Source organism: Borostomias antarcticus (assembly GCF_949987555.1).
Source record: "Borostomias antarcticus genome assembly, chromosome: 4".
Lineage (NCBI taxonomy): Eukaryota > Metazoa > Chordata > Actinopteri > Stomiiformes > Stomiidae > Borostomias > Borostomias antarcticus.
The window spans coordinates 14,466,633-14,494,055 of record NC_140237.1 but is presented as its reverse complement, the minus strand read 5'-3'; the positions used below and the strand labels follow the sequence as shown (position 1 = coordinate 14,494,055).

Sequence of the window (27,423 nt, the reverse complement as noted above, 5' to 3'; positions counted from 1 at the left end):
TACCTACAGTACCAGGGCATAGGGGCTGGTACCATCCACTATCTACAGTACCAGGGCATAGGGGCTGGTACCATCCACTACCTACAGTACCAGGGCATAGGGGCTGGTACCATCCTCTACCTACCAGGGCATAGGGGCTGGTACCATCCTCTACCTACCAGGGCATAGGGGCTGGTACCATCCTCTACCTACCAGGGCATAGGGGCTGGTACCTTCCTCTACCTACCAGGGCATAGGGGCTGGTACCATCCTCTACCTACCAGGGCATAGTGGCCGGGCCAGCCAGGCTAGGAACCCACCTCGGGGGAGGGGGGGGGGGGGGTCAGTGGTGGTCCCCAGACAGGTGGATGGGCCTTACTGTAGGTTTTGATACAGGTTCTGGTATTTGAGAGAGTAATGTCACTTAGATTTGGGGTCTGTTTTACTGGTCTTGACAAAATCCCACGTTTGCTGGACTCCAGCTCCACATGTCTTTTGATAATTACACGATAATTACAGTATGATATGATATGAAATTTTGGAAGGGAGTGATCCATTGAACATTTTTAACAGACAACCAAGATTGTAGTGTTTCACGTAAATGTCTTTTATGTAATATTTTACTGTAGAGACTTTTGTAATAGTCTGACAGCTTTTTCTTTGTAGAAAATTGAAACGCACAGTCGGTATCCAGACGTATCATCTCTCTCCCCTGCCTCGCTTTAACTCATCTCGCTCTGCACTTAGCAGTCTGCTCCATAGCTCTATCAGGGCTCTGTACTGCTCTATTGACTCTGCTTTCCTCTCTAATCACGTCAGTCTGCCCCTCTCTCTCCCCCCCCCTCTCTCCCCCCCTCTCTCCCCCCTCTCTCCGTCTGTCTATTTCTCTGATGCGCGTTTCCTTCTCTCCTCCTCCTCCTTCATCATGTTTCCTTCTCTCCTCCTACTCTTCATCATGTTTGGCCGAGGTCCTAATCTCTTTCCTTGCTGCTGTGGCCTCCAACATTCCTGCTCTCCAAACCTCTCCTTTTACTGCAGCGCTCACCAGGCAGGACCTGCTGTTTGGTGAGTAGAGCCTCTCTCTCTCTCTCTCCCCTCTCCCTCTCTCTCTCTCTCTCTCCCTCTCTCTCTCTCTCCCTCTGCCTCTCCCTCTCTCTCCCTCTCTTTCTCTCCCTCCCTCTCTCTCCCTCTCTCTCTCTCACTCTCTCTCTCTCCCTCCCTCTCTCTCTCCCCCTATCTCCCTCTCTTGGCACAGAACAAAGAATTTGGCTTTTCTGAGGTGCCGTCCTGATTTTAAATCATCCTTATAGTTCCAGTAGTCATTTGGTGGAGTGAGAGAGTGTGGAGTGGAGAGAGGAGGATGAGAGGAGGAGAGGTTGGAGAGGGTGGAGAGGAGGAGAGAGGATGGAGAGAGGAGGAGAGAGGGTGGAGAGAGGAGGAGGGTGGAGAGAGGGTGGAGAGAGGAGAGAGAGGAGAGGAGGAGAGAGGGAGGAGAGAGAGAGGGAGGAGAGAGGAGGAGAGAGGGAGGAGAGGGTGGAAAGAGAGTGGAGAGAGGGAGGAGAGAGGAGGAGAGAGGGTGGAAAGAGAGTGGAGAGAGGGAGGAGAGAGGGAGAAGAGAGGAGGAGAGAGGAGGAGAGACAGGACAGGGCGCCAGGCTGCTCAGACCCGGGTCAGAACACAATCTTGACGACAAACACCGATCCAGTCCGTCCTTTCAACTCATTCATTAGTGGTATTATTTTGGAGCCCTGGACAAGTTCCTCACTAGACCGACATGTGATAAGCAGCATTAAGGGATGATGAATATTTCATAGCCATCTTTTTCTACTGGAAATGAGCTCCTAACATCAGGTGAGAACAACGGCAGAATAACGTCTGGTCCTCTTCAAGTGCTGCTCTGCTCTTTTCTCTCCTCTGTTCCTGCAGCTTCTCTCTTCGTCTCTCATCACTCCTCTTCCTTTTCAGTGTCTCAGCTTCGGAAGATGATGATGTTTGGAAACTAAAACTAATTTAGATGCACAACTGTCATTTTGATGATCAATCATAACACAGCCTACAGACTGATGTATTTAGCCGTCATATCCATAGTTGTTTGGGGGTTGTTTGGTGTGTTAGTTCTCTTCCCTGTGTAAAACACAGTGTCTCTCCCCAGCTCAGAGGATTGTAATGTAAATATGGACAAGCCGGTGCTAAGGAAGTTTGCGTAAGTACAGTCACGGCCACGGTGCGGGTGACGGACCGGAGCCCCTCAGCGAGCTCCCTGTGCATGCTGGGAGGTGACGAGGGCTCACTGGGCACACCTGCTTTGAGCCGGCTGCTTTTCTGGGGGTCTTGGTGTGCATCAGCCATTTTGAAATGTTGTTGTACTTTGTTGTTAAAGGTGTATTTTTAACTGCCAATCAATTAACACAATTCTGTCTTTGATGAAAAGGGTTCTAATCACATTTTAATTGATTGGATTTAGCTAAAATTGTTGGTACAGCAGGTAATACATTGGGTATTGGCTAACAAATGTTTTAGCTAAATCCCATCTGATTTTAAGACCACCCTTCATATAAAACTAATTTTGTTCCTATTGCCTATTTCAAACCATTTATTTTACCATAATAATAGGGTATAAAAATATCTTCCTTATTTTACTCTCCATGCTTTCTATCTCTCTGTTTTGGTTTCTCTCTACTGGCCTGAGCCCTATTGTGTTCTATGTACACCTGTGGTCGAAATCAACAACAATAATAAGTCCTGCACCGTGAATAGAATGTGAACAATGTGATTACGACAGGCCTCTGTAGAAACGGCCACCACAGAACACCAGCGTCTCAACTATGTTAGACTGAACCCCGGACACAAAGCACAAGTCATTTCTGCTAGATTATATGCTTCACATACCTTAAGCAGAGTTTGTCCACGGTAGTGATTTTGTGGTGTGGGAGCCCAGCCATCCCATACACACACTCTAGAACCCCCCTCCGCATGCTCCGCGTGAGGGGACCGGCGACAACGATGGAGCAAAATGACTTCTCGTGCACGATAGACTAATCTGGATTGAGTTTGTTTGTCGAGTTGATTTTGAGTTGAACTAAGCATTATTGTACGTTGCACTCGGAGTGAAAGGACAAGTGCATGTTGATTGACGTTGGCAAATTCCTAACTGGGTAATCAAGCATGTTGTAAGGCTACTGTGAGGATCAGAGAGGAGTCATCGACGCACGGCTGGGTTCAAGCGTAGGTACGGCCAAGGCAGAGAGGGTAGTTTCCTATCCATGTTCACAGATAGAATATTAAAGTCATAAATCTCAGTGATGGGTTGATTTAATCCAGGGGGGCTGTTTTAGAGAAGCAGCCCCCTCCCTGTGCTCTCCTGATGTCGCTTGCGGTTTCTTGGGGTGGGGTGGGGGGGGGGGGGGGGGGGGGGGGGGGCACAGTGTGTGTGTGTGTGTGTGTGTGTGTGTGTGTGTGTGCGTGTGCGTGTGTGCTGTGGTGGTTGGCTTGGCTTCTGTCGCTGGCGAGAGAGAGGGGTGGATCAGCTGACCCCCGACAGTGTGGGCAGCATGTCTGTGGTGAGGGTGGGGGTCTGGTTTTAATGCCACCATTCCAAGGCCGTCGGCCTCTACAGTGTGCGATCGAAATTCAACACGTCTTCGCATATGAATTATTTTCCCACATCTAAGAAGAGCGGATGGTTCGCAAAGTATTTACCGATGGCTCCACTGCATCTGTCACTGTATTAATAATACTAATACATGGATGTACAGTGCTGTATTATACTGAATAACACTCCTCTTTACCGTGCCCCACAATGCTCTCCACCGCGCCGCCATTTTGGCTCTGTCGCTAACGGTTTCCCCCCGCCCCCCCCCCCCCCACCCCCTCAGAGACACCTTCCTCCGCAGCCTGGCGGCGTCGCAGTGGGAGAAGAAGAGGAGGTCTCTCCACGGCAACAAGCACCAGGACGAAATAAAAGCCCCGTCCACGACCACGGAGAGCCCCGCCCCCAGCCTTAGCCCCGCCCCAGAAGGTAGCGTAAACCACTCTTAACCTTTATGGTGGACACCTGTGGGGCAATGAATGCACGGACACTTCTTATTGGCTAAAACGTCCCTTCTCACATATTTCCATTGACAGTGTGACCATTTGACCGTTGGCAGTTGTTGCCCATCGATTTACTGTAATATTGAAAGTGGATTTTGGGAACCAAGTGTATAATTTTGAACCCCTGATGATGTAGGAGGGCTGTTATTACTGCAGCCCCCCTGGTCTACTGGGACCCTCTCTCAATCCACAACAGATTCATTTGTTTCTCTTCCTGAGGATGAAGGAAGTGTTATTTGGACGGATAGTGGATTTTAGAGTCAGCGCCCCAAGCCACAGCTTGACCTCTGACCCCCCTTCCTGCCCTTCCTCCCCCAGAAGCATCTGGTGTGACGGCTGTGTGCGCGCGCGTCTCAAACGAGCGGGGTCAGACAGGGCCGCACTCTCTCGCGTAACAAACACACCTCACGCTGGGGAGAGTCAACGGTTCCTGCTGAGTCACAGGACGACTGAGACTAACAGGCTCGTTATAGACTGAGGCGCAGAGGCGGCTGCTACAGGGGTGGAGCCGTTGACAGTGCACATTTCAAAGAATTTCATTAATCGATAACTGTTAACCTTAACAAACAATAGCCGATTCATTGGTAAGACTGCGCTTTGCTCGCTTCATTTTTGTGTCGTCTTCCGCTGTGTTGTTGAAATATCCCAGCATCCCAATTAGCCTTCACTACATGGCGTGGCGCCCTCATGTGCAGTCAGACCTTAAATCATGATTACATTTCACACAACTCCCGTTGATAATGTTCGTTCCAAAAAAAAAGTTCTGTTCCATTAACAAACAATTAATCGAGTAACCAAATCTTATCGGCAAATAATCGATAGACGATTTACTGTTAACATCCCTAGTGTGTAGATGTCGTCCCTCTGAAGAAGAACACACCTAGATCCCAAATACAGATGGGAATTACCTGAGAGGTGAATTACCTGAGAGATCAAATACATAGATCAAATACATGATCAAATACCTGAAAGAATAATACGTCTTGGATGTGAAGGTGGGGCAGTGATAAATGACTTAGGACTTTAATGTATGATTCATGAACATCTTGCGTAGATTAGTAGTTTGACCAACGTTCAGTAATATCAATATCACATCGGGGTCTCTTTCCCCCCCACTGGGTCTGAATGAGAGTCAAAAGCTATTCAAAACAGACGACTCCAATAGTCTTTATCTGAAACCGTTTCAGTCCGTGAAATGGGTGAATTACCCAAACAAATCACTGAAAGGCCTGGGCCCACCTGGCTGCCAGGCTGGCTTAGCTGGTCAGAGCGCCAGGTTACCAGGGCTGTTCAGAGCGCGGGTCCAGGCCCGGTCAAAGTGCCAGGTTACCAGGGCTGTTCAGAGCGCGGGTCCAGGCCCGGTCAAAGTGCCAGGTTACCAGGGCCGGTCAAAGTGCCAGGTTACCAGGGCCGGTCAAAGTGCCAGGTTACCAGGGCCGGTCAAAGTGCCAGGTTACCAGGGCCGGTCAAAGTGCCAGGTTACCAGGGCTGGTCAGAGCGCCAGGTTACCAGGGCCGGTCAGAGCGCGGCTCCAGGCCCGGTCAGAGCGCGGGTCCAGGCCCGGTCAGAGTGCCAGGTTATCAGGGCCGGTCAGAGCGCAGGTCCAGGCCCGGTCAGAGCGCAGGTCCAGGCCCGGTCAGAGTGCCAGGTTACCAGCCCTGCGCTTCACGGGCAGCCTGGCAGAGGAAAGAGCCTTTTCTGCTCCCGCCTAAGACATGGAAATGAGAGACGGAGGCCCCCCGCACACACACACACACTACTACACACACACACACACACACCCTCCTACACACACATATTCATACACACACACCCTCCTACACACACACATTCATACACACTTAGCGCATGCACGCACACACACACACACTCACTTTCTCTCTCTCTCTCCCTCTGTCTCTCTCTCCCTCTCTCTTTCTCTCTCTCTCTCTCTCTCTCCCTCTGTCTCCCTCTCTCTTTCTCTCTCTCTCTCCCCCCCTCTCTCTTTCCCTCTCTCTCTCCCACCCTCTCCCCCTATCTCTCTCTCCCTCTCCCATTCCCTCTCCTTCTCCCTCCCTCTCTCTCCCTCCCTCTCTCTCTCTCTCTCTCTCTCTCTCTCTCTCTCTCTCTCTCCCTCTCAAGACCCAGGGAGACAAGTGAAAGGGCCCTTGGCAGTAGAGGGCAGAGGGCTTTTCAACTCATGTGAATTGGAGACTGTCTGGGGGGCATTTCTCTGAGGCAGACTGGTTTTATGCCCTGGCTCCAACCCTTTAAATGGAGGCACAGCCATACATGATTTCTTATGTTGTTTATTCGGGCACAGTTGAATCATCGCGCTTGGACATAAGTGTGTCTATGTTTGCAAGTTGTGTGTGTTTGTTCCTCAGAGAGATTGAATAAGCAATTCGCGTCTGTACGATTGGCTGTGTATGTTTGCATACATATACAGTAATGTAGTAATGTGTGTGTGTGCGTGCGTGCGTCTGCGTGTGTGTTTGTGTGTGTGTGTGTGTGTTTGTGCGCGTGCGTGCGTGTCCTCCAGTCCCAGGCCAGACAGGAAGTGGTTCGGAGCCCCAGGCTGTGGCCCAGGCCTCCAGGGAGAGCGCCATCGGCCTCGCCCCCAGCCAGAGCGCCCTGGAGCAGCCAGGAGACACAGATAACCAGGCTGCCCACAATGAACCAGGCAAGAGACCCCCCACACTGTCCTCCTCCTCCACTTCCCTTCCACCCTGTCTGTCTGTCCACCCTGTCAGTCTGTCCACCCTGTCTCTGTCCACCCTCTGACTGTCTGTCCACCCTGTCTGTCTGTCCACCCTCTGTCTGTCTGTCTGTCCACCCTGTCTGTCTGTCCACCCTGTCTGTCTGTCCACCCTGTCTGTCTGTCCACCCTGTCTGTCTGTCCACCCTGTCTGTCTGTCTGTCTGTCTGTCCATCCTGTCTGTCTGTCTGTCCACCCTGTCTGTCTGTCCAACCTGTCTGTCTGTCCAACCTGTCTGTCTGTCCAACCTGTCTGTCTGTCCTCCCTGTCTGTTTGTCCACCCTGTCTGTCTGTCCGTCTTCCTCCCTCTACAGTATCTTCTTACCCGTTAGTCCTTTATCCGTTGAACATGGAGTGGAAGTTAAGAAATGCATTATCATACAGTTTAAGACGCTACCTAATTGTTTAATAGGATGTGGCTGCCATCATAGATTTAGAATGTGTTGTAGCCTAAGATTGAACTTTTGTCATAAACATTGATTTCATAAGAAAAAGTGAAATCCCGAAGGTGGATCTCATTTCAGTTTAGTGACCAGTGCCTCAGGTTCTATAACTTCCTCAGGGCATGGAGGAACTTTGAGGAACCACTACTTTGATAGAACCACAACAAATGTCCAACATGCTTAGAACATGAATCCTCATAGATGTACAGAAGTCCAAGGGAATCACTTTCTTTCACCTCAAGATATTATTTTCCTGTTTCAGAGAGCAACTCTCTCACAGATTCCTCACGTCCGTTAGTTAATTTCAAACCGAAATATTTTCCTTGTGTTTGGCTTTGAAGATAACACTCAGGACCCCTCCCCCCCACCCCACCCCCGTGGTTGTGCCAGAGGACCCAGTCCTCAACGCGGCTGGTCCACTCTGAAGGGGCAGGGATGTAAACTGTTTACACTAGATGAGGATCTGTTTCCGTTTTCCTGTTCAGATCTGGGTGACCGACAGGGAACATGCAGACAGTCCGTGGTCACCGCAGTATCGAGGTGGCTCTAGCTCAGAGAGGTTCTAGTGATAGCAGCTCAGAGAGGTTCTAGTGATAGCAGCTCAGAGAGGTTCTAGTGATAGCAGCTCAGAGAGGTTCTAGTGATAGCAGTTCAGAGAGGTTCTAGTGATAGCAGCTCAGACAGGTTCTAGTGATAGCAGCTCAGAGAGGTTCTAGTGATAGCAGCTCAGACAGGTTCTAGTGATAGCAGCTCAGACAGGTTCTAGCTCAGAGAGGTTCTAGCTCAGAGAGGTTCTAGTGATAGCAGTTCAGAAAGGTTCGAGCGATGGTAGCTTGTGGAGCCACGGAGCTGCGCTCGCATGTTGGCCAGGCCAGTGGTAAGACAAAACAGGATTTTGACTTTGTTACGAACCTTAGGTTGAAGTACTTAATTTACCTGAGCAGTAATGTACAGAGTTGTCAATATTTTCTTAATTCCATTTGACAAACATGATTTTGTGCTTTAATTGCTGCTTTAACAGGCTGTTAGAAATGAGTGGGTTCAATTGTAGAGACTCTATGGTTCACTTTTATTTTCCATGGTCCTCCGACAGGCTACTCCTACAGTACATACAGTAGGTGTCATGCCAACATGTTATTCCAAAACGTGACATGATTTCTTTGTTATGCAAGTGTAGAATAGTTTCCTAGTGTCTTAGTTCTCCTCTCTCCCCTCCTGTCCTGTAGGTGGCGCTGTCCAGCACCAGGGCAGTGTGGTGGAGCAGCGCAGTACCCTCTCCAACGACACAAAGTTCAGGCTGGACATGCTCTACGCCAACAACTCCACAGGAAGCCCCCTGAAGAGCCCCTCGGGCACCACTGAAGAAGAAGAGCCGGACGTGCCCTCGGGCGAGGGCGAAGACCTCAGCGGCGTGGGCAGCCTGGCGGCACGCCTCTCCAGCCTGGCGGCACGCTCGGCCCAGCCCAGCGAGGACAGCAGCTGGCGGCGGGCGGAGCTCCAGGGCCTGGGGGGCAGCGCCCAGGCCGCCCGCGCCCGTCTGGCGGAGGAGCAGCAGGCCCACCGCCGCGTCCGGCCGCAGTACAGCATCGACGCCGAGACGCACTCGCGCAGCCTGGAGACGACGCTGATGACGCCGCTGGCGCGCGACCAGGGGGGCGACGCATGGGATCAGCTGCAGCCCAGCCGCCGTGAGCTGCGCATCAAAGACCTGGACTTCTCCGACCTGCTGGAGGAGGAGGACATCGACGTGCTGGACATCGACCCGTTCGACGCGGGCTTGCCCAACGGAGGCGGAGTCCCCCCACCACCCCCGCCCATGCCGGGCATGGCCGGCGCCCCCCCGCCCCCTCCGCCCCCGCCTCCTCCCCCGGGGGCGCCGGGCATGGCTCCTCCCCCTCCCCCTCCCCCGCCCTGCCTGCAAGGCCCGCCCCCGCCGCCTCCCCCCCCAGGAGCCCCGCCTCTGCCCCCCTCCTCCTCTCTCCAAACACCAGAACCGGCGTTTGCCAAGAAGCGCAAGACGGTGAAGCTGTTCTGGAAGGAGCTGAAGCAGTCGGACAGCCCCAGGAAGTGCAAGTTCGGCAGGGGGACGGTGTGGGCGTCGCTGGACAAGGTGACGGTGGACACGGCCAAACTGGAACACCTGTTTGAGTCCAAGGCCAAGGAGCTGCCGGTGGCTAAGGTATGCGGATGGTGTTTAATCACTATTACTGTTAATATTAGTCTTTTTTGTTTTGCACTCATTATTTATGTGTATTTGTCTCATATCTCACTGTTGTTGTACTGTATTTAGTCATGTCCATCTGTTTGTTGATAATTGATACGTTGATTGTTTGTTGATCTTCCCTTATTCTTATAAAAAACATCCATTTGAATTTAACTGTGAAAGCCGTACTGAAGCACCGAAAGAACGGACTGATTTTCAAACGTATCCTAAATATTTACATGTCCTACTTGGTCTCACAGAAAGGACCGGAGGTGAAGAAGTCTGAGATCCTGGTCCTGGACTCCAAGAGGAGTAACGCCATCAACATCGGCATGACCGTGTTACCGGCCGCGCACGTCATCAAGTCCGCCATCCTCAACTTTGACGAGTTTGCCATCAGCAAAGAGGGCATTGAGGTAGTACTGGCTCTCCACCACCAGAGGAGGCTGTTTGGCCACCATTGGTGCACAGCATACTGGCTGCACAGTGACGTAATTATATTACTTGCACCAAATGCACCATGCCCCTTATGAATACTAATAATGATTGCTAAATCACTGGGCTGTAACGTACGAGGTAATGAAATAAGTTCAGTCCATATAAAAGATACAAGTAACAACTCTCCCCTCTCCCACATGCGGTAAACCCTCTCTCCTCCCCCTCCGCCTCGCTGTAGAAAATCCTGACCATGACGCCCACGGAGGAGGAGAAGCAAAAGATCCAGGAGGCCCAGCTGGCCAACCCTGACATCCCGCTAGGCACGGCCGAGCAGTTCCTCCTCACCCTGTCCTCCATCAGCGGCCTCACCGCCCGGCTGCAACTCTGGGCCTTCAAGCTCAACTACGAGACCCTGGAGAAGGTAGCTAGAGGGGTTCAACACACTGACCCTGGAGAAGGTAGCTAGAGGGGTTCAAATCACTGACCCTGGAGAAGGTAGCTTGAGGGGTTCAACACACTGACCCTGGAGAAGGTAGCTAGAGGGGTTCAACACACTGACCCTGGAGAAGGTAGCTAGAGGGGTTCAACACACTGACCCTGGAGAAGGTAGCTAGAGGGGTTCAACACACTGACCCTGGAGAAGGTAGCTAGAGGGGTTCAACACACTGACCCTGGAGAAGGTAGCTAGAGGGGTTCAAATCACTGACCCTGGAGAAGGTAGCTAGAGGGGTTCAAATCACTGACTCTGGAGAAGGTAGCTAGAGGGGTTCAACACACTGACCCTGGAGAAGGTAGCTAGAGGGGTTCAAATCACTGACCCTGGAGAAGGTAGCTAGAGGGGTTCAACACACTGACCCTGGAGAAGGTAGCTAGAGGGGTTCAAATCACTGACCCTGGAGAAGGTAGCTAGAGGGGTTCAACACACTGACCCTGGAGAAGGTAGCTAGAGGGGTTCAACACACTGACCCTGGAGAAGGTAGCTAGAGGGGTTCAACACACTGACCCTGGAGAAGGTAGCTAGAGGGGTTCAACACACTGACCCTGGAGAAGGTAGCTAGAGGGGTTCAACACTGACCCTGGAGAAGGTAGCTAGAGGGGTTCAACACACTGACCCTGGAGAAGGTAGCTAGAGGGGTTCAACACTGACCCTGGAGAAGGTAGCTAGAGGGGTTCAACACACTGACCCTGGAGAAGGTAGCTAGAGGGGTTCAACACACTGACCCTGGAGAAGGTAGCTAGAGGGGTTCAACACACTGACCCTGGAGAAGGTAGCTAGAGGGGTTCAACACACTGACCCTGGAGAAGGTAGCTAGAGGGGTTCAACACACTGACCCTGGAGAAGGTAGCTAGAGGGGTTCAACACTGACCCTGGAGAAGGTAGCTAGAGGGGTTCAACACACTGACCCTGGAGAAGGTAGCTAGAGGGGTTCAACACTGACCCTGGAGAAGGTAGCTAGAGGGGTTCAACACACTGACCCTGGAGAAGGTAGCTAGAGGGGTTCAACGCAGTGATCAGAGACCCCAGGGTGCATCCCTCACCAAGACCAGGACGAGACATGTCTTCATATTTATCAATAGCTCTCCCTACACTTTCTTCAGGCGACTTTGAGACAAATAATTAATTTACTAAGGTCACCAACAAACTGTAACACTTTGTGTAACTCTGGACGGCATGATGATGATGATGTCATGAGGCCTCCAGCACAGTTCTCCTCAAGAGTGTGAATGGAATATAAATGAAGTTGATGCAGAAGGTTACCGCTAACCTGCTGAATCGCTGCTGGCTACCACTTTGACGTTTCAGTACTTAGCACACGCAGACTCAAGTGTCAACTTACAAGTTTGCTAATGTTTATTCACACATTATGATACAAGCTTGAGAAATGAATAGTTGTGGTATTATTATTATGAATTGGATTTATATAGCGCCCTTCATGATACCCAGAGCGCTTTACAGAGTCCAGTATTCATTCAGACACAGTCATACCGGTGGTTGTAAGATACATCGCTACAGCTGCCCTGGGCAGACTGACAGAAGCGTGGCTGCTAATCAGCGCCTACGGCCCCTCCGACCACCACCAACATTCATTCATTCATTCACATTCATACGTCGCATGTCTTTATTCATCGATCTTCATAGCCAGATGTTCCGTCACTGCAGTTTTCTCAGCCAAGGTGTGTAGTAGACAGTATATTCTCCTGTAGGTTGGTGTTTGATGCTGTGACTGTGTTTGACCTCTTCTCTCGTCCGTGCGTCTGTGGTAGGAGATCGCTGAGCCTCTCTTTGACCTGAAACTGGGCATGGAGCAGCTGGCCAAGAACAAGACCTTCAAGCGCATCTTAGCGACTCTCCTGGCCATCGGGAACTTCCTCAACAGCACTAGTGTAAGAAGAACCCACTCCAAGCACAACGCACTGCATATGCTGTGTGTTATTATGTTCTTAGAAACGCAAGAGAAAAATGCATGTTCATAACCTCTAAACAGTCCCGTGCAAAAAGCTTAAATGCATGCAATCGATTCAGCTTCCACAGAGTTACGAAGCTAAGCAGATTAAAACCTGTTTGTTGTGACATGACATAGAGATGGATTAGCCTGTTACCCATTAGTCTGATAGGGATGACTCCAGTTCTGGCTGGCTCTAATAATACTGTGTGTGTGCGTTCGTGCGTGTGTGTGTTTGTGTTCTGCAGGCCAAGGGCTTTGAGCTGAACTACCTGGAGAAGGTGACAGAGGTCAAGGACACGGTGCACAGACAGTCTCTGCTCCATCACGCCTGTATCTTTGTGGTGGAGAATTACCCAGAAACCTCGGACGTCTACTCTGAGATCCCCGCTATCACACGCTCGGCTAAAGTACGGCCCACACTGTTGGTCAACATTGTTTACAGTTCAAACCATCTTATTCTGTACATCCTACCATTCTTCTCCCCAAAGGCAAATCAGTGCAAGGATATTATGAGATGACGGATTATTCCTGTTTCACATCCCAAAATTATGTTTTGATTTGATACTGTACTTCAGTATCAAGTAATGATCCTTACCCTCTCTCTCTCTCTCTCTCTCTCTCTCTCTCTCTCTCTCTCAATCTGTCTCTTTATACACGCACACACACGCACACACTATCTCTCTCCCCCTCTCTCTCTCTTTCACACACACACACACACACACACACACACACTGTCTCTCCCCCTCTCTCTCTTTCACAAACACACACGCACACACTGTCTCGCTCCCCCTCTATCTCTGTCTCTCTTTCACACACACACACACACACACACACACACACACACACACACACACACACTGTCTCTCTCCCCCTCTCTCTCTTTCACACACACACACACACACACACACACACACACACACACATACAAACACACCAGGTGGAGTTTGAGCAGCTCTCTGATAACCTGGTGCAGCTGGAGAGGAAGTGTAAGACGTCGTGGGACAACCTGAAGGTGGTGGCGAAGCACGAGACCAAGCCGCTGCTGAAGAACAAGATGAGTGAGTTCCTGAAGGACTGCACCGAGAGGATCATCATCCTGAAGGTGGTGCACCGACGCATCATCAACAGGTGGGTGACGCGCACACACACACACACACACACACACACACACACACACACACACACAGAAAACACGCACACACAGAAATACACACATACACACGGAGAAAGACACACACACACGAAGAAAGATACACACACACATGGAGAAAGACACACACACACACACAGAAAACACACACATACAGAAATACACACACACACACACACGGAGAAAGACACACACACACAAAGAAAAAGAGATAGAAAAACACACATACAGACTCTCTCTCACACACACACACACACACACACACACACACACACACACACACACAAGGACTGCACTGAGAGGATCACATCCTCAAGGGTGCACGACGCATCATCAATAGGTGGGATGACGCACACACACACACACACACACACACACACACACTCACTCTTGAAGACACACACACACACTCGAAGACACACACACACACACACACACACACACAGAGAAAACACACACTCACAAGTGTCACACACATGGAGAAAACACACATCACCCCACCCCCCACAACCCCCTTTTAAGGCCCAGACCCCGCCCCTGTCTGCAGGTTCCACTCGTTCCTGCTGTACCTGGGCCAGCCGTCCTACTCGGTACGAGACACCAAGGTGACCCAGTTCTGCAAGATCATCAGCGAGTTCTCCCTGGAGTACCGCACCACCCGGGAGAGGGTTCTCACCCAGAAACGCAAACGGGCCGCCCACAGAGAACGCACCAAGACCCGCGGCAAGATGATCACTGAGGTGAGATGGCAGGGTTCTGGACAGCAGGGTTCTGAACACACTGATGGGTTCATGTGGGCCCAGTGACCTCCAAAGGATTAACGTGGTTCTGTTGATGACTAGTAGAAGTCATTTGTTTGATGGTTTCTAGATGTAGGGGTAATTCTGCAGACACAGACCAGACATGACGACTAGGTAGATGTGAGGAGCCAAGGGGCCTCTGCTAAGAAATGGGGATGATTTTTCACTCTCTCGTCCCTCTCTTCATCTCTCTCTTCCTCTCTCTCTCTCTCTCCCTCTCTCTCCCTCTCTCTCCCTCTCTCTCCCTCTCTCTCTCTCTCTCTCTCTCTCTCTCTCTCTCCCTCTCTCTCCCTCTCTCTCTCTCTCTCTCCCTCCCTCTCTCTCTCTCTCCCTCTCTCTCTCTCTCTCCAACAGACGGAGAAGTTCTCCGGAGCGGTTCCACCCCAGGATAGCTCCTCCCCCGTTTCCATAGTAGTGGAACCTGAGTCGGCCCAGGAGGAGGAGCACGAGAACATGAAGAACATGCTCATCACCAGCAGTGACCATGGCAACCTGCGACGCAGCCGCGCCGTGCGGAGTACGAGACACACACACACACACACAGTATGCATAACAGTGTAGTGCACCATGTCTAGGCTGTAGCCGTTTACCTCTTCTCTCTATATATAATTGATAGTAATTCAGGAGAGGAGTAGTCTGTGTGACCCGGCTCTCCTGATCAATAAGGATTCTGTTAACATGATTGCCCTCTTTACCCAGCGGACCCATGTCAAACATTAGTCTGCCCTCCTGGGAAAAGAGCTCTGGGCTGGAGAGACAAGCCAGTGTGTCATCTACAACTCAGGATTTAGATAAAGATCAAGATTAGAGAACAAGATGTTCACCATCCGCTAATCCTTACCTGGACTGTTGAGTTGATTTGGGCTTTAGGTTTTAGGTTAGTGTCCTCGTATAACCTGACGTGGTTCGTTAGTCAGTAAATCAAATTCTTACCGAAGCCAGTCAGGAGAAGAACGAAAACATCTTTTCCACAGAGAAAAGCCCTTGTTCTTTGCTTTTCTTTCAATGAAGAAATATTCCCCAGTGCAGATGTAACTGATGCTTTAACAGCATTTACACTGACGTCCGCCATTGTTGTTTTGGAACAAACAGTTGGGTGTCGTCTAGGGCTGGGTATCGAGTCGGATTTCAAGAATCGATTCGATTCTGATTCACAAGGTTCGGAATCGATTATCACTATTCAATTCGATTCAGTATCGATTCGGTTAGTGTTACTAAAACCTGTTGTTTTGTTTTTTTTAGCTGTAACCTTAATTACATGACTGCCAAGTTATGCAACACATCAATACTAGGGCTGGGTATCAATACTGATTTCCAAAAATGAATGAATGAATCATTGAATGAATTAATTAACTATAATTAATATCGATTTTGGGATTCATGAATCGATTCTGAATCATTTGATTCAGAATCGATTCTGAATCGATGAATCGATTTTTTAAACCCAGCCCTAGTGTCGTCACACCCAAACCCCAGCCGGCATAGCTGCTAGCTGGCTGCTAGTATTTCCTCAAAGAACACTGTTTGGCTGTTCGTTCATTTTCTGATAGTGCTCAAGCAGATCTCTATCAAGCCAGACTGATGTGCGGAGTGAAACAACATGAGCTCACAAGATCAGGATGGTCTCACGAGGCTATTCCTCCACTCAAACCTCATAATACTGTATGTATTAACGGTATATACAATGTGTACTGTGTTCAAGTGTCCCTGTCCTGTGTCGGCCCTGTCCTGTCTCCGCAGGTCTAGGCAGAGTTAGTCCATCTCCGATGTCGTCCGCAGCCAAGGACGACGCCACCAGCTCCCAGGACGACGCCACCGACGAGATCATGGATCGGCTGGTGAAGTCTGTCACGCAGAACCCGTCGGAGAGGCCTTCCAGCCCCAAAACACGCAAGCGCTCGCGCCTCAACCGGAAGTCACGTGAGTGCTGTACATAGCTTCTAGAACGCTTCTACAGTAGATAAGTAAGCCTTTTTGAGAACCAATGTTTCTCGGGCCTAGTGGCCCATAGGGCAGGAGCCTATCTCCTGTTTCCTTAGCGTGAGGCAGCTTGATGTAGAAGTCCACCCCCTGGACATGACGCTAGTATGTCACAGGGACTTACCCCCAATCCAACCCTTGATGCTGAGTGCCAAGCAGGGAGGCATCGAACCCCCAACCTCACAATCTTAGGGCGGACACTAACCACAAGGTCACTGAGCTGGTGTAGAAAGAAGGGAGGAATTAAGGACTCAAATGCAGCGTGGCCTAGATGAAGGGGTCGAAGAGATGTGTTAGTGCCGGACCAGAATAAAAGCCCAAACTATCAAAGCTCTACATCATCATTAGGTCGTCCTCAGACGAGCTTGACAGTGAAGTCTCCAATCATCTCGGTTGTCCATACATCCAGCCAGTCTGCGTCCGTCCTCAGTACATCCACGTATGTTGGTGTGGGACGTCCTCTTAACCGGTGCCCGTGTGTCGGCTCCCAGAGCACCAGCTTGCTGGCTGGGAGCTCATGATGTCTGTGGCAGTGGCCAGCAGTACTACTGATCCAGCGGTACTAATGACCACAGCCCCACATGTTAGGCTCGTTATTCACAGCTCTTTTCTAGGCCCGTCCGTGTCTAAGAAGGGTCAAGGTGCTGCATGTGAGTCAGTCTGGCTGATGAGCCAAGGGGGCTTTCTTCTCTGTGTCCAACCACAATAGGAGAGCCGTGTCCAAAACAGCCCGTTATCTCGCCGGACTTCCCATCACTGTTTTCAGTTCCTCTCCGAAGCTGTTCAAAACAGATAAATAACATAGCCAGCTGTTCACATGCTCTGGAAGGACCTCTTTTATGAACGTCTGACTTCTTCTGAACAAGTGTGAGACTGACAGTTTTCCGTGGCACTTTTAGGCTAATATATGCCTGTTGTATTTGCCGCTTGTTTAGGCAATGTACACATATGCTCCTATGTACTGTATGTGCATGTTGACCTTGTGGATTTTGTGTGTGTGTGTGTGCGTGTGCGCGTGCGTGTGTGTGTGTGAGAGAGAGAAAAAAAGAAAGTGTGTGAGAGAGAGAGAGTGTGTGTGTGTGTGCGTGTGTGTGCGTGTGTAATTATATTCACTGACGTGTCTGTTGTTTTTGCAGTGCGGAGGACGCTGAAGAGTGGGCTCAGTGTAGATGTGGTTCAGGCCCTGGGACTAAGCAATAAAACCGCTGACAAGATCTGAACACAAGCACACCGGCGAACTGACAATCACATCACAGGGCACAGTAACACACAGCGACGCGGACGGAACCGTCAGGGCCGAGGCTGAACTCTGACCCTCAGGGGCAAGGGATGATCATAAGGAGGGGAAGGCCTTGGAAACCCCTGAGAAAGGCCTACAACTCACCTTAGCCATCGAACAAAAGCTCATGGGTCACCTGTTACACTACAAGCAAGGATTCACCTTACTGTCACTCTGATTCTGTTGAAATTATTACTTTGATGTGGCACCGCCAAGCTGATGAAGTGTTTAAAATTATTGTATATCTTGCTGCGTTAGTGTAGCATACTTTCAAACTATGATGTAAGTTTTGATTGAACATTTTGTACAGATATATACATATTTTAAGAACTGTATTAGGAGTCTGAGTTTCGATAAGGACATGACACTATGTTTTAGCTTGGAGTACACAGGCAATTATGGTCAAATTGGTATTATATTCAGGAGCATGTGAGGTCCTTTGTGGTCTTGAATAGATGTCACCTCGATCCCAGACGAGATCATCTAGATAGAGTCAGGAACCAGGTCACATGCTGGTTGTATTTCTCACAACACTCCTTTGATGGTTTATATAGACTCCACAGACTGTGTGTGTGTGTGTGTGTGTGTGTGTGTGTGTGTGTGTGTGTGTGTGTGTGTGTGTGTGTGTGTGTGTGTGTGTGTGTGTGTGTGTGTGTGTGTGTGTGTGTGTGTGTGTGTATGTATGTGTATGCGCGTGTGTGTGTAAACGGCTATGTGGGCCACCTCATATTATATTTCTGTTCAGTGTTCAGTCAGTCTCAACATAATGGTTTCCGTAGCGTGTTGTATTGCTACTCCATCTCAAATGTTTCTGAAGGCAGAAGTGTAGGGAGGGAATTTATGTCCAAGAAAAATATAAGTATTCACTGTACATGGGGTATTTGTAAATGTAATCCTGCAGTGAAAAATGCAATAACTTGAGCACAGGTTTGAAGAAAGATGAATTTGATTATGTATAGATTGTTGCCTATTTGCACTGGGAGGGACGGCTAATATGTAAAGCAAGGATCCGCTGCCTTGATTTAAATAATGCTTACCACGTGGTCACTCCCTTTCTGTTAAGTTTAGATGTGTTGGTGTCTTTATTAGTTTAATACGTGCTGCATGTTTACACATCGAATGTACAGTATCACTATGCGCTCCCCTGTTCCCCACTATTCTGAGGCACATATGCAGCAGGGCAGCCAACTCCATCCATGTTGAAGGCTCCTGCTCATGCTGATACTGTAGCAATGGTTTTAACTCTAGGCAAAAGCATATTTTATTAATTTCCTAATGTAAGTGACAGGGGAGTGGTGCAGCAGAACAATAAATAAAATGTTTTAACAGAAATATAAATGTTTGTCCTGTAAATGTATCATCAGCCTAAATTTGGATTATCAATGTCCACCCAAATTGCCATGCACAATCAGGTAAAATCATTGACACAATTTATGTTACAAAATTTCGGATCCATTTCCAAAATAGTGACTTATGCAGCTGCCCACCTTATTAGTCTCACCTAATACATTTAAAATGCTGTTTACGCGTCTGTTCTAACTTACACAGGTGAATGTTCAAAGAAGAGCCGGATAATCGTTTGACCGCTCTGTCGGACAGTAGCCTACACCTCAACCTCGCGCGCGCATGGCTCTTTAACGGAAAGCCTCACCGGTCGGTCCGTGGAGACTCGGGTCACGTGCCAAGATACGCCAGCACTACCTCTGCTGGGTTGCCGGCGGAAAGTGAGTGAGTGTTGATATTGTAAACCGGTCGCACTTGGTCGTCCCGCGCCGTAGGCTACCTCCGTCTCCCCCTTCATGGACGTATAAAACGGCAAGGAAGATGACGCACCGCTGAGTGTACCGGTAAGATGCTCGCCTTGAGTTTGATGCTGCTGCTTACGGCAGTCGGTGAAGCTGCGACCGACCTATATGTGACAGCATCGCTTCAACCGGAGCTGGGGCTCGGTGCGTCGCCACCGGTGCCTTCCCCGACTGCCTCCCGTCTGCAGCTGAGCCAGGAGTACGGCTCGCCCGGGGTTGCCTTGACCAGGTCTGCCGAGGAACCGCCGATGACCACCAAAGACGGGGAGTCGTCGCATCACGGAGGGGGGTACAAGATAGTGCAGTGGGAATGGAGCTACGTCCAGACGCCTTACATTATCGCCATCTGGCTGCTGGTGGCCAGTGTGGCGAAAATCCGTAAGTTCCCTTCCTCTCAACAATAAACAAATGTGAGGCACAGCCTTCTAAGTTATTGTGGTAGTAGTCGCCATAGTCCTGCAACTCTTATGAATATCCCTGTGATATTAAGTAGCCTAATATTTATTTAAGGACTGAAGTCATTCATGCCGTTTTTTTCATGTCAATTCATGCATTTAAAAAAAAATAAAAAAAATGTTTTTCTTCATCAGTGTTACAAAACAAGCGTGCATTTTCATTCGTGACATGCTTGCCACAGATACACCTGCTTCTGGCACGTATGATCCCCCCACAACCCAAGTGGATGACCACAAATCCACAAGCAGCAGTAGCCCTTTTTTTTTCTTCTTGCCCTCCGTTTATCCCTCGTTCATGGCATGGTGAGTTAGTGCTAGCCTGCTACACCGCCGAATCGCGCCCCTGAAGTAGAATCACGTCAAGGATTATTCTCGCACCTCGGCGATGTGTGAGGTTCAACAGCATCCTGGACTAGCGGTGTGACTCACCGTCTGGCTATTGGACCCTCTCTCCGCAGGGCTCTCTGTTGTGACAAGGCGAGGTATTGCGAAAGTACTATTATCTCCACGGTCTACTGTGCGTCTAGGGAGACAGTCGAACTCCGGAGACCGGGACGAATGGAAATGAATGATGGAGCTATTACAGCTCCCGCACCCTGTCCAGTCTCTCTCTCTCTCTCTCTCCCTCTCCCTCTCTCTCTCTCTCTCTCTCTCTCTCTCTCTCTCTCTCTCTCTCTCTCTCTCTCTCTCTCTCTCTCTCTCTCTCCTCTCTCTCGTACAGAGCAGGGGCTCAACATGACAGACCCTGAAGCATTGGCCGAGGTGTCTAGTGTGTGCCCGTCTATAGCTGTCTTGCAGCCAGTGACAGCCAGACAATGGGGATAGAACTGTCACATGAACACGGATCCATCTGTCTCTCTCCTTCTCTCTCTCTCTCTCTCTCTCTCTCTCTCTCTCTCTCTTTCACACTCTCATTCTGTCACTCTCACTTCTACACCCTGGCTCTATTTCCTCTGTCTGGTTTCTTTCTGTCACTTCGTGCTGCACATTTCCAGTTACATAATTGCTTTATGTGACTGGACCATGTGTGTGTGTGTGTGTGTGTGTGTGACTGTACCATGTGTGTAACTGGACCATGTGTGTGTGTATGTGTGACTGGACCATGTGTGTAACTGGACCATGTGTGTGTGTGTGACTGGACCATGTGTGTGTGTGTGTGTGTGTAACTGGACCATGTGTGTGTGTGTGTGTGACTGGACCATGTGAGTGTGTGACTGGACCATGTGTGTGTGTGACTGGACCATGTGTGTGTGTGTGTGTGTGTGACTGGACCATGTGCGTGTGTGACTGGACCGTGTGTGTGTGTGTGTGTGTGTGTGTGTGTGTGTGTGTGTGTGACTGGACTGTGTGTGTGTGTCTGTGACTGGACCATGTGTGTGTGTGTGTGTGTGTGTGTGTGACTCGACCATGTGTGTGTGTGTGTGACTGGACCATGTGTGTGTGACTGGACCGTGTGTGTGTGTGTGTGTGTGTGACTGGACTGTGTGTGTGTGTCTGTGACTGGACCATGTGTGTGTGTGTGTGTGTGTGACTGGACCATGTGTGTGTTTGTGTGACTGGACCATGTGTGTGTGACTGGACCGTGTGTGTGTGTGACTGGACAGATGCAATGTCTTGAAATCAGGTTGTCAACACTATCGTCAACCCAAAAGCTGCCTGCAGGAAAAATGTTTTGCAGCGAAAACGAAATCTTTCTCAAATGAGTTCAACATACACTTTATTCTCCTTTTAAAAATAAATAAATAAAGAATTGGCGTTTCCTGTCTCCAGTTTAGCTTCCTGTTTCTGTTCTCCAAGCAGCGCAGGCGGAGAGCAACGCTGTCTCACTACATACGTCATGAAGGGGAAGCTTCTCTTGGCCCTGTGATGAACCCTGAGTCCTAAGTTAACCCGCGTCAGAGAGATTTGTTTCTGCATCATATCTGGACTTTGTGGGACAACACACATTATTTGCAATAGAAATAATAAATAGTTAGCAAGTTATATTATTCTTGGCAAAAGCAAAGTACAGTAAATGAAACAGGGATGATCATATCTTGATTAATGAAAGAAAACCAGGGAAAGTGCTCGCTGAACTGATGGAATAGAATATAATTTATTTAATTGTCATTGTGCCAAGGTACAACGAAATTAAAAAGTATGATAATAAAATGATAATAAAAATATGATAAACATAACACTAATTTGATACCAGTGTGCATGGATCCTGATTCACAGCTCCGCCCCTGTTCCATCAGTGTGTGCTGTGTGCATGCATGTCTTACCCAGTGGGCTGGTGTGTGGGAGGCGTGTGGGTGGTTGTACAGTACCATGTGTGCGTGTGTGTGTCTTGTGTGGGTGGTCATACTGTGTGTGTGTGTGTGTGTGTGTGTGTGTGTGTGTGTCATCTCTTACAGCAGGAGAAACCAAGACTGTCTCCAGACGAATGTACCCCTCTATCTATAGCTACTCAACAGCAGACTCAAAGCAGGCATCAACATGCAGAGTGAATGTGGCAGGTTTAGAGTGTGATGTGAGGTAAATGAGTCCATAGAAACAGCGTTTTGCCGACCACCTGTTGTGAACTGGTCTAGTGAATCTCAGTAGCAGGGCATGGAGGTGGCGCAGCCAAGGCTGTTATTCCCACTGATGAGAAGCTGCCTGCACACCTACACTTATATAATTATGAATCTATTAAGAAGCTATTAAGTGCACTTAAGCTGAATGTGCTCTCAGCAGTACAGTATGTGGGCATTTTATGTGCTTCATTCTGACCTCCGTGTTTCTGAAACTACCTTAGCAATTTCAAATATGCTGCCCTCAGTCTGAGAGAGGAATGTTGTGATATTTGAACATTGTGCCGTTGCTATGGGTCACGCTATCAGTTCTGTTCACCTGAGACCCTCTTAAAATGAATCTCACTCTTTTTATCTTCCTCCATTCTTCGCTCCATTTCTCTTCCAGCTCTTTGGGGATATTAGTGTGATTCTATGAATGCTGATGATGGTGGTGAACTAAGTGCAGCTCTGTCTCCCAGTGTAGCCTAGTCTCCAGGGCCTGAGTGAGCACAGCCTGGCTTCTCTCATCTATATCTATCTATCTATCTCTCTATCTATCTATCTATATCTCTATCTCTCTCCCTACAGCACCTGTCTGTCTGTCTGTCTAATCTATCTATCTATATCTATATCTATCTATCTATCTATCTATCTATCTATCTATCTATCTATCTATCTATCTATCTATCTTTATCTACAGTATCTATCTATCTATCTATCTATCTATCTATCTATCTATCTATCTATCTATCTAATCTGTGTATCTATCCATCTATCTCTCTCTCTCTCTCTCTCTCTCTACAGTATCTGTATGTCTGTCTGTCTAATCTATCTATCTATCTATCTATCTATCTATCTATTGCACATTTTGGTGCAATAAACTAGTCCAGCAGTGTGCAAGATATTTTCTTTCTACGGTTATCAACAACTACACACACACACACACACACATCCTTGTCTGGTGGCCTTGTCTGACACACACACACACACACACACACACGGACACACACATACAGTACATACACACACACATGCACATACAGTACACACGCACACACGCGTGCCTACACACACACACATCCTTGTCTGGTGGCCTTGTCTGACACGCACACACACACACATGGACACACACATACAGTACATACACACACACACATGCACATACAGTGCACACACGCGTGCCTACACACACACACACTCACTCACTCACTCACTCACTCACTCACTCACTCACTCACTCACTCACTCACTCACTCACTCACTCACTCACACATCCTTGTCTGGTGGCCTTGTCTGACACACACAGACACACACATGCACATACACTCACTCGCTCACTCACTCACTCACACACACGCTCAAATAGGAAACATCTCCCAGTAGCCACCCCACCAGACCCCCGTCCATGGTACCCTCCTCACCTGGTAACCAATCGCTGATCCCCAATCATTAACGGTCAGAACAGAACATTGTATTCACCATTCAATTAACCACACTCAGCTTTAACAAGACCACCCTGAGCCTTTCCATGCATAGTAGAGCAGCACACGCACACACACGCACACACACACACACCACAGGCCTTACCTGGCCAGTAAACACATTTCCAGTTGAGCTCAGACCAGCTCAGCCATGCAGCGGTGTTTAGCAGGCGTCTAGCGCAGAGGCAGCGAGGTGCTAATGAGCTCTGGTAGAGAGAGAGAGGCCTCCAGGATGTCCCTCCTAATGCATCTACTGGCAGACAGATACAAGCGCTGCTCTCTGTCTTCGTCAGGCTGGGGCCTTTAATCACTGGTTGAAGGTTAATGGAGTGTGTGCGTGTGTGTGTGTGTGTGTTTTAGTTTGAGTAGGTTTGTGTGGGGATCCTTTGATGTGTGTTCATACTAATGAATGAGTGTGTGCGTGTGTGTGCGTGCGTGTGTGTGTGTGCGTGCGTACTTGTGTATGTGCGTGCGTGTGTGTGTGTGTTTGTGTCTGTGTGACCTCGTGTGTCCCTCCCCTTTCTTCTGTTCTATTTGATGGTTCACAGCAGACCTTGATTGATATGTTCCTGGTTAAGGAGTGTTCTGGGACGTGTACACACACACACATTCACACACACACACACACACACACACACACATACACACACACACACAATGGCTAAGAGTGTAATTAGCCCAGGTATCATTATTTCCATTAGTCCTGCAGCTCTTCACCAGGCTGAGGCAGGAAGGCATGTATTGTATTGTATCTACTGAAATCTATGTGGTCAACAAGTGTTCATTCTCACGAGGAAACAGAAAAGAGTCGTGAACCAGAAGGGCTTCTCCGGTCTCAGGACCGCTCACCCACAGGGTCGACTGAGTGTTCCACACTCACAATTTGACACTCGCAATATATTTGCTATTACACCTACAGTACTGTACAACTATAAGGTTTTTATCTTGCGTATGATGCGATGTTATGCAATGTTACTCCAACATCCAGCAATTGAGTCTTAGCATGTGGCCCTTACAATACAGGGCTCATGAGCAAGCTGAAGACTTGGGCCCTTATTGTATCGTGGATTCTACTATATATTTTGGGAAGCATAGTTACAGTAGCTCTCTAATACTGTGGGGAACTGCAACTTGGAGACCACTTTGTGTTCTACACAAACAGCAATAGAATTTTGGCGCATTGCTTCTCTTCCCCCCCCCCCCCCCTCTCTCTCTCTCTCTCTCTCTCTCTCTCTCCTCTCTCTCTCCCCATCTCTCTCTCTCTCTCTCCCCTCTCTCTACCCTCCCTCTCTCTCTCTCACCCCCCCCTCTCTCTCTCTCTCCCCCTCCCCCTCTCTCTCCCCTCCCTCTCTCTCTCTCACCCTTTCCCTCTCCCCCTACTGTACACTCACTATCCCACAGGTGGCACTCGGCAGAGCTGTTAACAAAAGAGAGGAGTCTACTGTAATTACTGATCACCTATTAGTTCAGGCTGGAGCGGCCTCATATTACCAGTCTCTCATCTTATTGCCTTGGATACAGTTGTCACTCAACACACATTGTCCCTCTGGTAGAACCTGACACTCTAAAGTTGAGTCTTCAGCGCTGCCATGGAAGATTTTATCTCTGACTTGAAGTCCCTTATCTTTTGCGTTTTCATCACATCCTTCGTTCATTGCTTTTAACTTTGCAGCTGTGAAAATGACAGCTAAGGTTAATGTTTTAATGTTTCATACTGTATGGCCGACAGACCTATATGACATTTATGCTGTAGTGTGTATGCTCATGTGCATAGCATTGACTACACTTGACCAGATCAAACGCATTGGCTTTATTGTCTGAAAAGGTCACTTGTAGAATGCTGCCAATTTAATGGATCTATCTATAAAATCCCAACCCCCCTGGGATTATTCTTATATTATATTATTATTCAAGTTGTGTCTTATCTAGTTGAGTGTATGGTAGCTATGATTCAGAATGTATTGCGTGGTGTGATGCTGTATGTAGATGACCAGATTCAGGTGTGAACACTGCCTGTATTTAGCTTATGACTTATAGACTTTTTGTGCGTGTGTGCGTGCGTGTGTATGTATGTGTTGTGTGTGTGCGTGCGTGTGTGTTTGTTTGTGCGTGTGTATGTATGTATGTGTGGGTGTGAATGGGTGTGTATATGGGTGTGTGTATATGTGGGTGCGTGTGTGTATGTGTGTGCGTGTGTGTGTATGCGTGTGTGTGCGTGTGTATGTGTGTGTATGTATGTATGTGTGGGTGTGAATGGGTGTGTATATGGGTGTGTGTATATGTGTGTGTGTGTGTGTGTGTATATGTGTGTGTGCATGTGTGTGCGTGTGTGTGTGCATCCTCCCCTCCAGTGTTCCACTTCTCCCAGCGCTTCACCACGGTGGTCCCAGAGAGCTGCATGCTGATCCTACTGGGTCTGGTTCTGGGCGGCATCGTGCTCCTGGCCAGTAAGAGGTCTCTGTACCAGCTGGACCCGGGCCTCTTCTTCCTGTTCCTGCTCCCCACCATCGTAGGCGACGCTGGCTACTTCATGCCCTCCAGGCTGTTCTTCGACAACCTCGGGGCCATCTTGTTGTACGCGGTGGTTGGGACCCTCTGGAACGCCTTCTGCACCGGCTTCTGCCTGTATGGGATGAAGATAGTTGGGGTCATAGGTGAGTTTAAGAGAAGATCAGGTCATACATCGCAATATAGTGCATCCGTAAAGTATTCATATCCCTTCACTTTTCCTACATTTTATGTTACAGCCTTATTCCAAAATGCATTAAATTATTATTTTCTCTCAAGATTCTACAAACAATACCCCATAATGACAAAGTGAAAAAAAATAATATATATTTTGAAAAGATTTGCACATTTATTAAAAGTAAAAGTAAAACACTCATATCATCCTCAAGTCTTCTTAAGTATGATCATGCTACAAGCTTGGCACACCTATTTTTGGGCAGTTTTTCCCATTCTTCTTTGCAGATCCTCTCAAGCTCCATCAGGTCTGATGGGGAACGTCGGTGCACAGCCATTTTCAGATCTCTCCAGAGATGCTCAATTGGATTTAACTCTGGGCTCTGGCTGGGCCACTCAAGGACGTTCACAGACTCGTCCTGAAGCCACTCCTTTGTTATCTTGGCTGTGTGCTTCGGGTCGTTGTCCTGTTGGGATGTGAACCTTCGCCACAGTCTGAGGTCCAGAGTGCTCTGGAGCAGGTTTTCTTCAAGGATCTCTCTGTACATTGCTGCATTAATCTTTTCCTCAATCCTGACTAGTCTCCCAGTTCCTGCTGAAAATCATCCCGACAGCATGATGCTTCCACCACCATGCTTCACTGTAGGAATGGTGTTGGAGGTGATGTGCCATGCCTGGTTTCCTCCAGACATGACGCTAGGCATTCAGGTCGAAGAGTTCAATCTTGTCTAGTCTGAGAGTCCTTAAGATGGCTTTTGGCAAACTCCAAGCAGGCTGTCATGTGCCTTTTATGCCGGGCTCACACTACAGGATATTTAAAATCCTAACCAATTTCAAAATCGGGTTACATCACGCACATAAGGAGAATCTTAACAGATGTTCTTCTTGCGCATCTCAAACAAGCACACACAGCAA

The 27,423-nt window shown here is 48.8% G+C and overlaps 2 protein-coding genes across 2 annotated transcripts in view; both read left to right on the top strand.

The window, feature by feature from the left end:
* fhod1 (formin homology 2 domain containing 1) overlaps positions 1 to 17,512 on the top strand; it is a gene marked incomplete at its 5' end in the record, with an annotated part of 59,966 nt that extends 42,454 nt beyond the window's left edge. The window contains 13 exons of the mRNA XM_084437346.1: positions 2,132 to 2,182; positions 3,855 to 3,997; positions 6,593 to 6,733; positions 8,478 to 9,430; positions 9,715 to 9,870; positions 10,131 to 10,313; positions 12,158 to 12,277; positions 12,585 to 12,746; positions 13,277 to 13,467; positions 14,037 to 14,229; positions 14,644 to 14,806; positions 16,030 to 16,209; positions 17,406 to 17,512. Coding sequence (XP_084293472.1) covers positions 2,132 to 2,182; positions 3,855 to 3,997; positions 6,593 to 6,733; positions 8,478 to 9,430; positions 9,715 to 9,870; positions 10,131 to 10,313; positions 12,158 to 12,277; positions 12,585 to 12,746; positions 13,277 to 13,467; positions 14,037 to 14,229; positions 14,644 to 14,806; positions 16,030 to 16,209; positions 17,406 to 17,488 — 2,719 coding nt within the window. The 3' untranslated portion in view covers positions 17,489 to 17,512. The remainder of the gene's footprint in view (positions 1 to 2,131; positions 2,183 to 3,854; positions 3,998 to 6,592; positions 6,734 to 8,477; positions 9,431 to 9,714; positions 9,871 to 10,130; positions 10,314 to 12,157; positions 12,278 to 12,584; positions 12,747 to 13,276; positions 13,468 to 14,036; positions 14,230 to 14,643; positions 14,807 to 16,029; positions 16,210 to 17,405) is intronic.
* Positions 17,513 to 19,400: 1,888 nt separating this feature from the next.
* slc9a5 (solute carrier family 9 member A5) overlaps positions 19,401 to 27,423 on the top strand; it is a gene marked incomplete at both ends in the record, with an annotated part of 38,085 nt that continues 30,062 nt past the window's right edge. The window contains 2 exon segments of the mRNA XM_084437528.1: positions 19,401 to 19,731; positions 26,178 to 26,480. Of these exon segments, the coding sequence (XP_084293654.1) occupies positions 19,401 to 19,731; positions 26,178 to 26,480 (634 nt within the window).